The 17,379-nt window shown below is 46.0% G+C and overlaps 1 protein-coding gene across 1 annotated transcript in view; it reads right to left on the minus strand.

Moving 5' to 3' along the window:
- Positions 1-7,682, minus strand: part of CDCA7L (cell division cycle associated 7 like) — an 88,882-nt gene extending 81,200 nt beyond the window's left edge. The window contains exon 1 of the mRNA XM_029589064.1: positions 7,398-7,682. Within this exon, the coding sequence (XP_029444924.1) occupies positions 7,398-7,421 (24 nt within the window). The 5' untranslated portion in view covers positions 7,422-7,682. The remainder of the gene's footprint in view (positions 1-7,397) is intronic.
- Between the last annotated feature and the right edge of the window lie 9,697 nt (positions 7,683-17,379).

Genomic DNA, 17,379 nt, shown 5'->3' on the forward strand with positions numbered 1-17,379 from the left:
TTTACTGGGGTTCACATTCAAAGGAAAATTCTTCTTTGATAAATGTATGCCAATGGGATGTTCCATCTCATGTGCTTACTTCGAACTCTTCAGTTCTTTCCTAAATTGGGTTACAGCACAGAAGACAAATTCAGACAATATTATATATTAGCTGGACGACTTCCTATTTGTCAGCCCAAAAGTCACAAACACATGTGGCAACTTGCTGAAAGAATTCCAGACGATCGCGAAGGAATTCGGAGTACCACTGGCACACGAGAAAATGGAAGGTCCAACAACAATCTTATCATTCCTTGGCATAGAGTTGGACTCCAACAGAATGGTAGCAAAACTCCCAGACGAAAAAGTGGAAAACCTGCGCATATCCATACATCAAACAATATCAGTAAAGAAAATAACCCTGCGGACGGAGCAATCCATGCTTGGAACATTGAACTTTGCTTGTAGAGTCATCCCCATGGGACGGGCATTTATGCAAAGACTGGCAGCGGCAACAGCAGGGATAAGACGTCCGCACCATTTCCTCCGAGTCTCAAAAGAAATATGCGAAGATTTAAAGATATGGAAGGAATTCCTTAAGGACTTCAACGGAGTATCAGTCATACAGGAGGCACCGCTTTCCAACAGAGATTTGAACATCCACACAGATGCATCGGGAGGTTGGGGGTTCGGTGCCATCTGCCAACAGGCATGGTGCGCGGAGCCATGGCCAGCGGAGTGGATCGAAAGCGGACTCAAAAAACATAACCTTTTTGGAGCTATTTCCTATACTGGTTACTCTGGTATTATGGAACAACAGGCTTAGGAATAAGCAGGTCATTTTCTGGTGCGACAATAAAGCAGTGGTACAAGTGTTGAACTCACAATCAGCTAAGTGCCCAAAAGTGGTCAATCTTCTCAGGGAGATAGTGTTGGCGGCATTGCGAAATAACATAACGCTGCGAGCTAGGCACGTACAGGGGGGCATGCAATGGCGCAGCGGATGCTCTATTGTGAGCTAAATGACATTTGTTTTACAAACAGGTACCAAAAGCACTCAGAGAATTGGTTCGAAACCACCGTGGACCTAGTACGCAGATCCATCGCACCATCCACATGGAAGTCATATTGCAGAGGATACGATTACGTCACTACCTTCTTCAGAGAGAATGGATGGAGACAAGGATCGGTCAGTGACGATTTGATCATCAAATTTGTCACCACAGCGAAAGAAAATGGTATATCAAGGAATGCTATAACACCACACCTGGCCGGACTGTCATTCTTCTTTAAGGCAAGGGGTTGGGGGTACCCAACTAAATCCTTCATAGTGAAGAAAATGATGACAGGATGGGCGACAGAAGACATCCCATCACACATAACATGTTGCGATCTCTCTGGACAATCTTATCAACCATATGTTCATCGGATTTTGAACGGGAACTATTTTGTCTGGCATTTTCACCGGCATTCTTCGGAGCTATGTGGGTGAGAAAATTGACAGCAGCCAACAAAGGCGACTCCGGTCAGAGCGGGTTACTTCGGAAGAATGTGATATTGACAGCAGACACATTAACCATCACAATTCACAAATCAAAAACAGATCAAGAAGGAAGAGGAGCCACGCTGCTATCAAAACAGGTGGCAGAATGCGATACTTGTCCAAAAAACAACGCAAGGAAGTATCTGCAGCTGAGGCCAGAAAAAGGAATACATCTATTGATACACACGGATGGCACACCACTCACCAGATACCAATTTGCAGCAGTTTTAAAAGCGGTAATTCATAAAATGAATCCGGACACCAAAAAATTCACAACACATTCATTTAGAATTGGGGCGGCAACAAGTGCAGCACAAGCTGGGCTGCAAACGTCCACAATAAAGAGAATCAGACGGTGGCTTTCCATCGCTGTTAACACACTTGTCCGCTTGGACAAGGTAACCACGGATAACCATAAGTCTTGATTGTATTTTACAGATCAGCGAGGTACACAGTGGGCAGCTTGGATCATAGGACACTCATGTTCGTTGGGCTGCTAAGAGAGCAAAGGAAAGAACATCATTTAGGACTGGCACCACAGGGATGGACCATATCATGGATGGGTAAACCGGGTACACGATTGAAACAGTTACTGCCCCTACTACGGAGCCTGAGGGATTCGAGGGCTGCTCCAGAGGTAATCGTAATACATCTGGGGGCCAATGATCTGTGCTCTTCGACATGCAAGCAACTAATAAAAGCAACAAAAAGTGACCTGGCCAAGATTGTCGAATTATACCCAAAAACCGCAATATTCTGATCAGAAATCATTCCACATATTAAGTGGAAAGATACTAAGTTATGGAATCGGGGTAGAAAGAAAGTCAATAGACAAATTGGACGATGGACACAAGGGAGAGGTGGCAAACAGATCAGACACCAGTGGGCCAAGGCTGAGTGCCCAGGTCTGTTCAGACAGGACGGCGAACACCTTTTTAATGATGCAATACAAGAGGCCATTGAGACATGGCATAACAGATGCAGAACACAAGGGCCGCAGCTTATGATTTAATTGGGGGGGACGGGACATGAGGCAAAGGTCCTCCCTACCTCGTGCCTTGGCAGTGACCCGGGCCGGTTTGGGCATATGGCAAGTGGTTCCAGCGGCATCACAAGATGGCTGGGTAGCCGATTAGCACTGGGGGAAGCGCAAAAGGTGACGGCGTAGAAGGTGCCGATGGGCGGGGCCCCCCTTGCTCGAGGACAAGGCGGGGGGGCCATGGATTAATGCTGCCTTGCTTGGTCCCTACGGCGGGCAGCGATGGACACATCTTACTGGCCCGGGTACCCAGGAAGGTTTTGATATGATGTATAAATAAAAGCTGCGGCCTTATTCTGCCACCAACAGTTTCTGAGTGGTTATAGGATACAAAAGGAATGTGTCTGATATGAGGTATGTCTAAAGCAGGGGTCGGGAACCCATGGCTCGCGAGCCAGATATGGCTCTTTTGATGGCTGCATCTGGCTCGCAGACAAATCTACTAAATCAGTGTGTCGCCACACTTTCCAGTTTCCCGGCTGACCCAGCTGCTCCCCCGGTCCTCCTCCGCCCGGGCTTAAAATGCTGTCAGCCAGGGCGGAACGCGGCAGAATAGCTGGAGTCAGCGGCACCGGCGTGCTCTCTTCTTCCCACGGCCCGGAAGAGGAAGTGGTGAGCAACGGGTGCGTGCGTGGGAAGAAGAGACCACGCTAGTGTGGTCAGCGTCGGTCCGACGAAAAGAAGACTGCGCAGCGCGGCTCGGAGGAAAATAAAGAAGAGCTTCAACCGCGGCCGATGGGACTCCTCCTCCGTGAGGGCTGAAAATGAAGGAGGTTAGCGTTTGGAGGAGGCTGCTGCTGCGAGTTCCCGGGGTGGGGGAGAGAGAGTGAATGAGCGAGCAAGCATGTGTGTTTGAGATCCTGTGTGTGTGAGTGAGAGATTGCATGTATGTGAATGATTGAGAGCCTGTATATGTGAAAGAGAGTATTGTCTGTGATTGAGAGCCTGCCTGTGAGAGAGCATGAATGTAAGTTTACGATTGGGAACCTGTATGTGTAAGTTTGTGATTGAAAACCTGTTTGTGTGAAAGAGTATGTGTGTATGATTGAGATCCTTTGTGTGTGAGAGAAATCATGTGTATGTATGATTAAGAGCCTGTGTGTATAAGTAAGAGAGAGCATGTGTGTCTGTGTGTGATTGAGAGCTGGTTTAGGTGATGGAGCATGTGAGTATGTGATTGAGAGCCTGTGTGTAAATGAGAGAAAGAGGACATGTTTGTAAGCATGTGAATGAGAGTCTGTGTGTGAGAAAGAGACAGCATGTATTTATGTGATTGAAAGCCTGTGTGTGGGTAAGCGTGAAAAGATAGACAGCATGTGTGTAAATGTGTAATTAAGAGCCTATATAAAGTGAGAGAAAAAGCATGTGTATATGTGAGTGACTGAGAGCATGTGTGTATAGGTGTGTAATTGAGAGCCAGTGTGAGAGAGAGCGCTGGTATGTGACAGAGAGGAGAAAGTTCCAAGCAAACCACCCCTCCTCCTGCTAATTCAGAACAATCTCAGGACACCTGGATATCAAACGTTCCCAGGTATGCAGAGCAAAACATTTTTTGTATCATTATTTTTCATTACTGGGTCTTTGTGTCTGCTATTTTGAAATATTTTGTTGGTACCTGGAAATTTTTTATATGAGTTTTTAATTATTGGATATTCCACTCATCAGCTGTTTCGAAATATGTTCTTTTTGTTAGTACAGTTTTACTGCTGATGATTTTATATTTCTTGATTTGTTTTATAAGGATGGGTGATGTTTCTTTTTTCCTTTGTTACACTGCATACAGAGACTCTGGCTTTTTGCAGTTTCCAATTCAGTTTTTTCTGCATGCTTCTAGTTATGCGTTTTGGTCTCTTTATTCAATGTTAGGTGAGGGTCAGCACGTGATTCAGGTGAGGTTTTCTGCTGGCGTGTAGTTTCTGTGTAGGACTCTATAGCAGCCTGACTTGGTGCGTTTTCCTAATAGGAGATGTATTGGTGTCTTAAGGCCTGGTGTAATATTTTCAGAGACTTATTGTACTTTAAAAGTGTGATCTTACATAAAATGCACACATTTACTTGTATTTAGTTTTAAACATATTGTATGGCTCTCATGGAATTACATTTTAAAATATGTGGCGTTCATGGCTCTCTCAGCCAAAAAGGTTCCCGACCCCTGGTCTAAAGTATAAGGGTTAGTCAACGGACAAGCGAGTCAGAGTGGCGACTGCTAGTGTTAATGATTTTGTGCAGTTGAAGAGTTGCAAGCACTAACTGTGGACTGTGTAAGAGCGCTGATTGAAGACTGCATAAGGGGAAGCATGTTTAACATTTATAAAGAAATTTCAAAAAGTTTTTCACCTGCACAATGGGCGTGTTGGACACTATTTAGAAAATGGGACTACGATTATACTTTGTGGCTTTCTCTGAAAGTTGCATCTTCAGAGGTTTTTCCCACTACATGACTTGCCTTTAAAAATTCACATTTCTTTGGATGGCTTTGTTGTGTGCATATTTTAATACTAGCCTCTCTGGATTATTTTTAGTGTGAGACTAATTAAAGAAGTGACAAAATCCTAGAGACAACAACTCTGTCACAACAGATTTTTCCATTTGTTAGGAAAAAGTGGAGAACAGGGTCATAGATTCACCTGCAATGGACCATGGTGCAGGACGTTATCTAAGATAAGGCAAAAGGTCTTTGTTCTCTTTGCATTTGTGATCTAAAACTGCATTTTCTGAAGTCTAGAAGAAAGCAGGAGTTAAAACATTTTTAGAAAGCAGGTGAAAGTCAAATTTGAAGAAGCATATACCTAAGCTTTTCATCACAAGGGAAGGGATTTTGGTTCAGGTTACCCAATTGTCTTGTTTTTAACTCTGCATGATGTATTTTCAGTTTATGTTTTATGTTTTTTTTATTCTGTGGTATTTTATGATTGTAAAATGTGTTGTCTGCTTTGGATAAGATTTTTTGGAAGATGCAAACTATAAGAAACAGTAAATAAAGCAGTTCAGCAGTTAAAGGCAACCAAGATAAATCGCAAAAGTCTGGAAAAACAAAAATCCAAGTAATATTAGATGCTTGGGCAAAATTTGGGAGACAATCACTGTTGAGAGTCTAAAAGCAGTATTGCACACAATATTTAATAACTAAATTATGATTCTGCAACCCTTTTCAGATCATACAGAATGTAAAGCATGCCTGCCACTACTATATGCAGTTTTTGCAGGCAAGGGGATGGGATTTATTTAGTAATGTATATATAATGACTATAATCGGGGCCCTGATTATACACAAAATTCAGCCCTTTGCTGCGAATCTGACCAGGCCTGGCCACAATGCAGCAAGAAACCAGACACATTAAAAAAAAAGCTACACATTGCTGGCAGTGGGGGGGGGGGGGGGGGGGACCAAGTGAAGGAGGGAGGGAGTGAGTAAACAGGATTGCAGAGAGGGAGGGACAGAATGAACTGAGGATAGAAGGAATGGAGAAAATGAACAGACCAGGAATGGCAGGTGGAAGGAAGGGATGGCATGAACTGGAGATTTTGGGGAGGAGCAGCAGGAGAGAAGGATGGCATAGGAGCAAGAGTGAACCAGAGTAAATGAGGGGCTCATGAGGCAAAGAGAATGAACCAAGGTTTGCACAGGGTGAGGGAAGAGGAGGAAGTGAAAGAGGGAAAGCGGAGATTACAGAAGTTAGTGTACCATAGATGTTGCTGAATCTTAGCACATAGGTACTATCAGCAAAGCATACAAAAGGTAACATGAGGAGATCCACTTCACAGGAAAGGCACACACTTGACAGTTTTGCCAACAAATTTTGTTGTCACTATTGCTTCCACCAGCCTTCTTCCATCTAATACAGAAGATCTGAGGGTCAACAAGTCTGCAAAGTAAAATCAGTTTTATGGCTAATGCAGTTGGACCTGAAGTTGCAAGCTTTGTATATCTCCAAGCATAGTGTTCTTTTCTACACCCTAAATCCATAATAAAAATTCCAAGAGAGTTTTGTGTGTGTGTGTGTGTGTTTTTTGTTTTTTTTTTGCTTTGTCTCGTTGCAACAAAATGGAGGAACACCCTTTTGTTTTTAATTCGTGTCTTAACATAAAGCTTCATTTCAAAAGCTGCACCTTTAGCCCAAGGCTTTGATTTGCAGCAGAAGTTAAAACATACAGAATACTGAACACATCAAAAAAAAGCTTGCACAAAAAACATGGTAGGACACCCCAAAGTGAGCCACAAGCAACACCATACTTTTAAGTGATCAATAAACCCTCAAGGCAGATTACAGGATTTCCTGGTTCCCTTGCATAGTTCCCCCATAGGATTGAATTCTAACTAGTCAACTTTAAATTTCCATTTTAAAAATAAATGCATAAAGCATCTCCAACTAGTGTTTTTCCAATACTGCAGCTTTGCTCCTCTCAATTAATCCTGAACAAGGTAAGGCTTTCATACCATAAAAAGATAGTGAACCTTGCCAAGGACATACTAGCCAGTAATGCCAAGCAGCTATCTTATGGGATAGAAACTGCATCCCAATCTCTCAAAGAGGGAACAAACACACAAGTAGCCAAATAACTTTCCAGGATAAATAGGCGTGCAGTTCAGAAATAATATACAACTATATTTTTCAAAGAGAGATGGGTAAGTTTTGGTTAACCAACAAAGTCTGAAGAAATACTTAAAACGACCAAGAAAAAAATGTTATAGGGTACGAGATCAGCAGACCGCATCCAGTCTTACTAACCACAGAATGCCGCACAATAATTTTTAGAAAAAACCAAAACCGCAGCGGCGGGAACCCCGACAGAGCCTGAATACACCCCGGACCGGAGCAGCCGCCAAAGCCTCACCTGCACAACCCCCGACAACTCCATCCCCGCCGGCCACGCGCTCTGTAAATGAATGAACGACTTGGGGAGGGCGGGGAAAGCCCGTGCCGGAACGCAGAGACCCCGCCGCCACTCCCACTCTGGTAGGGGAGGGGGGGGGGGTCGAGCACGACCCGGCCTAGAAGCAACTCTACCCACTCAACTGCCAACAACGCCGTACAGGCCGGGAGTGTGGACGGAGAGTATAATGCACGGCGTACCAGGAATCCACTCCCGATTGAGGTGAACAGATCTTACTAAGGGTAACGGGTTTGCGCCCTTCCCTCTCCCCCTCCCCGGCCCCGCGATAATTGGTGCAGACCAGCCGAACGGAGTTTGGCGCGCTGGAAAAGTTGAGGGGGTGTGGTTTGAGAAAGGGTACAGAACTGCAGCAATGTTTAGAGAAGGATGGTAGTAGGGCTTATTATTGTTAGTTATTTACAACATATCCCTCCATATCTTCAATTACAAACAAAGTGTTGTGGGTTCCGTGCTAGTCCACGTGCATACGCACCTACCAGGGCCAAGCAAAATCTGTGTGAGAAAAATCTCAACGTTGAAGACTCATAACAAAGGTTCTAAAGTCCAAAATAAGGTGTTTATTGCTTCCTCAATCCAGCTTTAACTTCAGTCAGAATTGAAGTTAATGGTAGATTGAAGAAGCAATAAACATTTCATTTTTTTTACTTTAGCACCTTTATTATGAATTCCTGCTTGTTGTTGCCAATAATGTGGGGGTTGATTTTTCTGTCACTGTTAATCAGAAGGCTACCTGCTTGCAGTTACACAGGGGAGCAGGGTCAGCAGCAGAGAGGGCCTGGACAGAAAGACGAGAAGGAGAGTGTGTGGCAGTGGTGGAGAGAGAATTCTAGGAGTCTGCAACCTTTCAAAACAGCTGAGCCATTTCACTGTTACTTTCTTTATTCAAAATATTTTGAGAGTCAGAATTAAGAACACATGTATATCGGCTCCCCTCCCCCATCCCCAGCAGTCACTGTTTCTCTCAAACTCTCCCATTTCCAACACACTTTCTCACACGCACGCACTCACCACAGCAGTCAAATTCTCTGTCAGTCCCCTACTATCCCCAGCACTCACTTTTTCTCATTCCTCCCATCCCCAGCAGTCACTCTCAATTTCCCTCATCCTCAGCAGTCACCTTTTCTTCCTGTCAATTTTCATCTGTAGCAGTCACTCTCTTATTTCTCATTCACAGCATTTACTCTCTTGCTCACTCCAATCTCCTCATACCCAGAAGTCTCTCTCTCTTGATCCCCCTCATCCCCAGAAATCACTCACTCTCAGGTCTCCTTATCCCCAGTACCTCTCTCTCACAATAATCCTCATCCCCTGCAATTACACCCTCTTCTCCCCTTATCCCTAGCAGTCACTTTCTCTGTCTTCCTATCACCAGCAGTCACTGTCTTGCTCTCTTCAGTTCTCCACTCCCAACAGTCCCTCTCTTTCAATCCCCCTCATTCCCTGCAGTCCCTCTCTTTCAATTCCCCCACATGCCCTGCACTCCCTCTCTTTCAATCTCCGGGATCCCCCTCATTCCCTGCAGTCTCTCTCTTTCAATCCCCCGCATTCCCTGCACTCCCTCTCTTTTAATCCCCAGGATCCCCCTCATTCCCTGCAGTCCCTCTCTTTCAATCCCCCGCATTCCCTGCACTCCCTCTCTTTCAATCTCCCTCATTCCCTGCAGTCCCCCTCTTTCAATCCCCTCATTCCCTGCAGTCCCTCTCTTTCAATCCCCCGCATTCCCTGCACTCCCTCTCTTTCAATCTCCCTCATTCCCTGCAGTCCCTCTCTTTCAATCCCCTCATTCCCTGCAGTCCCTCTCTTTCAATCTCCCTCATTCCCTGCAATCCCTCTCTTTCAATCCTTCTCATTCCCTGCAGTCCCTCTCTTTCAATCCCCTCATTCCCTGCAGTCCCTCTCTTTCAATCTCTCGCATTCCCTGCAGTCCCTCTCTTTCAATCTCCCTCATTCCCTGCAGTCCCGCTCTTTCAATCCCCTCATTCCCTGTAGTCCCTCTCTTTCAATCCCCCTCATTCCCTGCAGTCCCTCTCTTTCAATCCCCCGCATTCCCCGCAGTCCCTCTCTTTCAATCCCCCTCATTCCCTGTAGTCCCTCTCTTTCAATCCCCCTCATTCCCTGCAGTCCCTCTCTTTCAATCTCCCCTTGCCCCAATAATTCATTCTCTTGCTCTCTTTAATTCTCCCATCCCCTTCAGTCACTCTTAATCCCCACTCATCGTCAGCAGTCACTTTCTCTCTCTTAAACTTCCCATTCCCAGCAGACACTCTCTACCAATTACCCCTTATCCCCAACAGTAAAACATTCTTTCTCAGTCCACATCACTCTTTCTTGTACTCTTCAATCCCACCTTATCCTCAGTATTTAGCCTCTCTTCTCCCCTCTCCCCAGCAGTCCTCTCAAGAGTGGTAGCAGTTGTGGATGCAAATAGCAAAATGTTTTTTTGTCCCCTGTGGTGCCTTCTCTCAGGCTGAAGACCTCGCCATCACATTCACAAAGGAATTATATCTCAATAGTGGTTTTATTAGAAATGAGAAAAACACAACAGTTCCTGACTTATGCATTGTAGGTAACTAAGCGGTAACTCACAATTAGGGTAAGGCTTACTTCCAGTCATGGTATACAGTCCTGGTCTTTTCACAGTAGTTCTCTCCAGTAACAGCACAAAAACACGATTGGAGACAAGACTTCTCTTATAGACAAGTTAAGAGACATCCAAAACTTAACAGTACAAGATAACATTAATACATCTCGGAGGAAGAATTCACTACTTGTTGCGTCCAACGGTCGCAGACAGCTGCGACCGCTCTGCCTTACCTCTTTTTCTCCTCTTTCACTCTCCTTGGGCAAGATGGCTGCCTCTGGTGCCGAGTGCCGAGAGTCTCGACGTTTCCAAACTAGCATGGGCGTCCCAGTCTGCCATGCTCACTCCCGTGGCCTCCTAGGGCGCACGCTCGCACATCTCTTATGCTCAAATACACATCATGGCGGGAACCTCGGGGGCAACCCCACTGCATGATGTCAGTACCTCCGGGTATAACTAGCCTCTTCTTCCGCTACCACCTTGAGTTAGCAAAGACTTCGGTTTAGCTACTCTGACCTCTCTAAGCTGCAGGCTTAGACATCGCTTTCACTCCAAGGGCCTCGCTCCTGTAAGAAGCTCTAGACACCCGCTCCTTGGGGGTCTCTAGCTTCAAACTACCCTTCGGGGTCCTCACTAACTAAGACAACCACTCCTTGAAACATAGAAATGACGGTAGAAGAAGACCAAACGGCCCATCCAGTCTGCCCAGCAAGCTATGTACTTTTTTTTTTTTCCACATACTTGTTACTCTTGGCTTTTAGTACTTTTTAGTTCTATTTCCCTTCCACCCCACCATTAATGCAGAGAGCATTGCTGGAACTGCATCCAAGTGAATATCTAGTTTAATTATGGGTAGTAACCGTCGCAATAAGCAAGCTACACCCATGCCTCTGTCCTCCCAGACTATGCAATTCGGACCTTGTTGGTTGTTGTCCATATACAGATCCTCTTTTCTACATTCCCCTGCCATTGTATCAGAGAGCTATGCGTTGAAAGAGAAGTGTTAGACTTTCTCCCCTGCCGTTGAAGCAGAGTGCTATGCTGTATATGTATTGAAAGCAAAGTATCGACTTATTTGGTTTTGGGGAAGTAACCGCCATAACAAGCAAGCTACATCTCACTTTTTTGTGAATGCAAAACCTTTTTTTCTTTTTTTTCTTTCATTTCCTCTTGCTGTTGAAGCCCAGAGCAATGCTGGAGTCTCACCAACTGTGTGCATGTACATCAAACAAGGGCATTATCTCCAGGTAGTAGCCCTCATTCTCGCGAGCCACATTAACAATCAACAAATATTGAACAAGCCTAATAATTGACAATACCTATAGCCTATGTCCTAACCGGTAAATTTACATACTCTTACCCACCCCTCTTTTTTTTTTGAGACGGCAGCCCTCCATCCTTCCGCTCTGTGAAGGTGGTATACCATTAGCATCCCGCTCCGTGAATGCCACTCCAGCCTTCCGCTCCGTGAAGGTGGAACACCGACCACTGGAAGTCTTTCTCTCTCTCTACATTTCAGGATATCGGACCATCGCGTACTCGCTCCTCGAGGGCCTACCAGTCATTATATCCTGCACCACGGACCTTCGGTCCCACCTTTCCACCACCAGGAAGAGGCCTTCATTCCTGTGAGTACCTCTACGATCCGGTGCTCCAGCTCCACCCACCAACTGCGGCTTTACCTGCACTGCGGGCTCCCACCTATCGTGAACATCTGGGTGAGACTATACATCTGAGCCTGTTGAACGTACTGGCACTTCGTGGATCAGTACCTTACCTTCCTGCTTTCACCATCGATCTACAGCAGTACAATAAAGCCTCTATCCATACTGTGTCTGCTATCTGAGTTCCGCCTATCGCAGTGGTTCCTCATGGGGCCCTCCCCATGGGCGGAGTCATCTCCATTGCGACCAAGGGTCCACAGTGCCACAAACATAACAGATTGCTAACTCCATGAACTCAGCTCAGCTCGCAGCCCTGCAGACCATCCCTGGCCTAGCCCAGCGGATCATAGAACAGCAAAAGTCTTTAGAGAGCCTAGCTACTGCCTTCAATCAGTTACATGTTCCACTGAACTCTTCAGCTCCTCCTGTGAAGGAATTGCTGTCACCAGTGGTAACCCTTAAGACCACTGTACCTTTACCCACACCTGCCCGCTTTACGGGTGAAGCCAAGATGTGCAGAGGGTTTGTTAATCAATGCAGCATGCATTTTTCATTACAGCCTACCCTCTTTCCCACTGAAGCTTCAAAGACCACCTACATCCTGTCTTTCCTAGAAGGACGAGCCCTGGCCTGGGCTTCACCGTTATGGGAACGTGAAGATCCTATCCTGAATGACCTACCAAGATTTCTAAAACTTTTTAAGTCTGTGTTTGATGACCCGGCTCGCCAGACCATCTCTGGATCTGCCTTGCTCAACCTTCAGCAAGGTAACAAGCCACTTACAGACTTTGCTATTGAATTTAAGACTCTAGCATCCGAATTGCATTGGGACACTGGATGCTTACATGCTATATTCATGGAAGGTCTCAACTCTTGCGTAAAGGGCGAATTAGTGGCTCGTGATTTGCCTGATACTCTTGAGTCCCTGATGGAACTAGCAGGGAGAATTGACCGCCATATCTGTGAACGTACTCAGGAGGCTAAGAGTCCACAAATGTCTACAGTGGGGGTTAACCATCCTAAACCTGTGCCTATTGCTTCCAGCTCACCGTCTGCACCCCTAGAGGAGGAAGAGCCTATGCAACTAGGCCGAAGCCACATGACCTCTAAGGAGAGACGTTATCGCAAGCACATTGAGTCGTGCATGTACTGTGGCCAACCAGGTCACGCAGTCCAAACCTGTCCCATTTGTCCGGGAAACTGACGGGCCTGGGATCTGCAGGAGGACTTCTCCTGGGCCTCACCTCTCCTACTCCTCCATTATCATTATCAGTATTTCTGCTTTGCGGAGGTCTCGAATTTCAGACTCTCGCTCTCATTGACTCCAGTGTCGGAGGTAATTTTATTCTGAAGCGCTTGGTTGAACATCTACGGATTCCTACCACACCAATAGCTAAGCCTCTGCTATTATCATCTATCCATGGAGAATCCCTTCATGGAGAAGTTTCATTGACCACCCAGGCCATCGGCCTGCGCACTGGAGCTCTACACTCAAGAATCTATTTCTTTTATAGTATTGGAGAAAGCCATGCATCCGGTGGTATTGGGACTGCCGTGGCTTCAAGACCATATGCCACAATTTAATTGGGCTACCTTGTGTTATTATTTGTAGGGGTTTTGGGTGGATCCCTGGACCTGTGGCAGATGACCATGCCCATGGGGGGAAGTCCCGTGAGGGGCAACAGGTCAGGCTCAGCGAAGGAGACACACACACACTTAGTTCTTTTATTATACAGGATTGATGAACCACTAGAGGTGCCAGTAGTGAGCTGGAATGTAGCCCGGTTGGGCTTGTAGTCCCTCAGGCTCTGGACAGCGATCCCACAAAGGCTGTGGCAGCAGTCTCTCAGTGTGGAGCACAGGAGCTGGAGTAAAGGCAGGCCCTCGAGGAGCGAGTACCGGTTCCAGACAGCGACCTGAAAGATAAGAAAGAGATAGAGGCCCCCGAGGAGCGGGTACCGCGAATAGAGTAGGTCCAAAGGAGGCAGAGTAGCAAGGTACGGAGAGGGAGTCCCATCCGTAGGAAACCTTTGCTAACTCGAATAGCTAGCAATCGCGTAGGCCTTTTGTATCCTGGATGCATGACGGTACTTGAATGCATGAAGGTACTTGAAGCAGGGCCACGCGGCACGCGCGCCCTAAGGCAGCTGAACAGCATGTCGGGAGGCAGCACCCAAGCCGGTCCTGGGAAGCCAGAGAGGATGGCAGGCAGACGCCACGGCAGCCAAACATCCGTCAACCGCAGGAGGAGTTGCCAGAGAGGTAAAGAGGGCGGAGTGGAGACGGGAAGCGACAGTCATAACAGTACCCCCTTCAAAGGGCGGGCTCCTCTTCGGGTACCAATCTTCGTTTTAGAAGGATGCGCAAGGTGAAAATGACGGAGCATCTCTTTATCAAGGATGTTAGCCTGAGGTTCCCAAGAGTTTTCTTCGGGGCCGAAACCTTCCCAAGATAGAAGGTATTCATGTGCTTTGCCTTGTCTTCAGACATCTAGAATCTCTTCAACCTTGTATTCTTGGTCATCTTCTGCGTTGATGACAGGTGGTTCCTGAGTCTTGGAAGTAAATTCGCTGAGAATGAGCGGTTTTACGAGGAAAAGTAAAAAGTCATGGGATAGGTGGCGATGTCCTTTCGTGGATTGCAAACTGGCTAAAAGACAGGAAACAGAGAGTAGGATTAAATGGACAATTTTCTCAGTGGAAGGGAGTGGGCAGTGGAGTGCTTCAGGGATCTGTATTAGGACCCTTACTTTTCAATATATTATAAATGATCTGGAAAGAAATACGAGTGAGATAATCAAATTTGCAGATGATACAAAATTGTTTAGAGTAGTTAAATCACAAGCAGAATGTGATAAATTGCAGGAAGACCATGTGAGAATGGAAAATTGGGCATCAAAATGGCAGATGAAATTTGATGTGGATAGGTGCAAGGTGCTGCATATAGGGAAAAATAACCCCTGCTATAGTTACACAATGTTAGGTTCCATATTAGGTGCTACAACCCAAGAAAGAGATCTAGGCATCATAGTGGATAACACTTTGAAATCGTCGGTTCAGTGTGCTGCGACAGTCAAAAAAGCAAACAGAATGTTGGGAATTATTAGAAAGGGAATAGTGAATAAAACGGAAAATGTCGTAATGCCTCTGTATCGCTCCATGGTGAGACCGCACCTTGAATACTGTGTACAATTCTGGTCGCCGCATCTCAAAAAAGATATAATTGCAATGGAGAAGGTACAGAGAAGGGATACCAAAATGATAAGGGGAATGGAACAGCTCCCCTATGAGGAAAGACTAAAGCGGTTAGGACTTTTCAGCTTGGAGAAGAGACGGCTGAGGGGGGATATGATAGAGGTGTTTAAAATCATGAGAGGTCTAGAACGGGTAGATGTGAATCGGTTATTTACTCTTTCAGATAATAGAAAGACTAGGGGGCACTCCATGAAGTTAGCATGTGGCACATTTAAAACTAATCAGAGAAAGTTCTTTTTTACTCAACACACAATTAAACTCTGGAATTTGTTGCCAGAGAATGTGGTTAGTGCAGTTAGTATAGCTGTGTTTAAAAAAGGATTGGATAAGTTCTTGGAGGAGAAGTCCATTACCTACTATTAATTAAGCTGACTTAGAAAATAGCCACTGCTATTACTAGCAATAGTAACATGGAATAGACTTAGTTTTTGGGTACTTGCCAGGTTCTTATGGCCTGGATTGGCCACTGTTGGAAACAGGATGCTGGGCTTGATGGACCCTTGGTCTGACCCAGTATGGCATGTTCTTATGTTCTTATGAAATGTGGAAAGCGTTATGGATGTTGAGTCCAGGTGGTAGCTTAGCACTGTAGGTGATGTTGCCAAGACGTAGCGAGGAGCGAACCGAGTGGAGGGTAGCTTCAGTCTGAGGTGTTTGGTAGATAACCAGACTTTATCTCCAGGCTTGAAGACTGGCACTTGAGAATGATGAGCGTCATAGTAATTCTTAGCAAGGTCACTCGCTTTATTCAGCATGTCCTTTGTCTGAACCCACAAGTTATGGATTTCATCAGCAGTAGCTTGAGCTGCTGGGGACGTCATTGAGAGCTTCAGTGGAAGTGGCGGTATTGGAGAGCATCCATATACCACTTCAAAAGGGGTTGATCCAGTTGATGTTGCTGGATGAGAGTTGATGGCGAATTCAGCCCATTGTAGCAGTTCGGCCCAGTTATTCTGACGGGAACTGACGTAGGCACAAATGAACTGCTTCAAAGTTCTATTCATCCGTTCTGTTTGGCCATTTTTTTTGCAGATGGTAGGCTGAAGTGTAGTCTAGAGAGATGTCAAATAACTTGCACAAGGCCCTCCAGAATCGTGCCGTGAATTGTGATCCTCGCTCAGAGACAATGTGACTAGGTAGGCCGTGAAGGCTAAATATGTGCGATATGAAGAGCTTCGCAAGCTCCAAGGCTGAGGGTAAGCCAGGAAGCGCTACGAAGTGGGCCATCTTGCTGAAGCGATCAACTGTTACCCAGATGGTATTCATTCCTCCAGAAGGGGGTAAATTGACTACAAAATCAGTAGCGATGTGTGACCAGGGCTGATCCGGAACTGGCAGAGGTTGCAGCAGACCCCACGGTTGACCAGAAGCAGGTGTGTTCTTGGCACAATTAGTACAGGATGCCACATAAGAATAGGTATCCTTCTTGATCGTAGGCCACCAATACAACTTCTGTATCTTGAGCAGGGTACGGCATTGACCAAGATGGCCAGCCAGCTTGGAATCGCGCGCCCAAAAGAGCACCTTCTTCCTGAGGTGTTTTGGTATGATGGTCTTACCAGCGGGCACAGAATGGGTAGTCGCCAAGATGACTTTCTTCGGATCAATTATATGTGAGGTTCTTCGGGCACATCCTCCGAGAGAAAGGAGCGTGACAAAGCGTCTGCTCTGGTATTTCTGTCTCTGGGGTGATACTTAAGCACAAAGTTGAAACGATTAAAAAACAAGGACCATCTGGCTTGTCTGTGGTTAAGACGTTGTGCGTGGCGGAGATACTCTAGATTTTTGTGGTCCATGAATACGGTTATTTGATGTTGAGCGCCTTTGAGCCAAGGCTGCCATTCCTCGAAAGCAAGCTTTATTGCCAAGCGCTCTTTATCGCCGATCCCATAGTTCTTCTCGGCCGAGGAGAATCATTGTGAGAAGAAGGAACAGGGACGTAAGGCTTTCGAGTCTCCTGTCTGGCTCAATTTGGCCCCCCCACCGACATCTGAAGCATCAACTTCAATGATAAAGGGCTTGTTGAGGTCAGGATGCCGCAAGCATGGTTCCATGGAAAAGGCAGTCTTCAGATTCTCAAACGCGGAAATGGCCTCCGCAGACCATTTTGAAGTGTTGGCACCCTTGCGTGTCATTGCTGTCAAGGGTACTGTTAAAGAAGAGTAGTTCTTTATGAAGCTTCTATAATAGTTGGTGAACCCCAGGAATCTTCTCAGGAACTTCAGGCTGGTAGGTTGGGACCAATTTTTGATACTCTCAAGTTTGTGAGAATTTTATCTGGAAGCCTTCTTTAGACACAATATAGCCAAGGAAAGGCACTGAGTCTTTGTGGAATTTGCACTTAGAAAGTTTGGCGTAGAGCCGGTGTTCACGGAGTCGGCGGAGTACTTGTTTGACATCTTCAATGTGAGTGGGCATGTCCT

The sequence above is a fragment of the Rhinatrema bivittatum genome, chromosome 2, assembly GCF_901001135.1.
Source record: "Rhinatrema bivittatum chromosome 2, aRhiBiv1.1, whole genome shotgun sequence".
Taxonomy (NCBI): Eukaryota; Metazoa; Chordata; class Amphibia; order Gymnophiona; family Rhinatrematidae; genus Rhinatrema; species Rhinatrema bivittatum.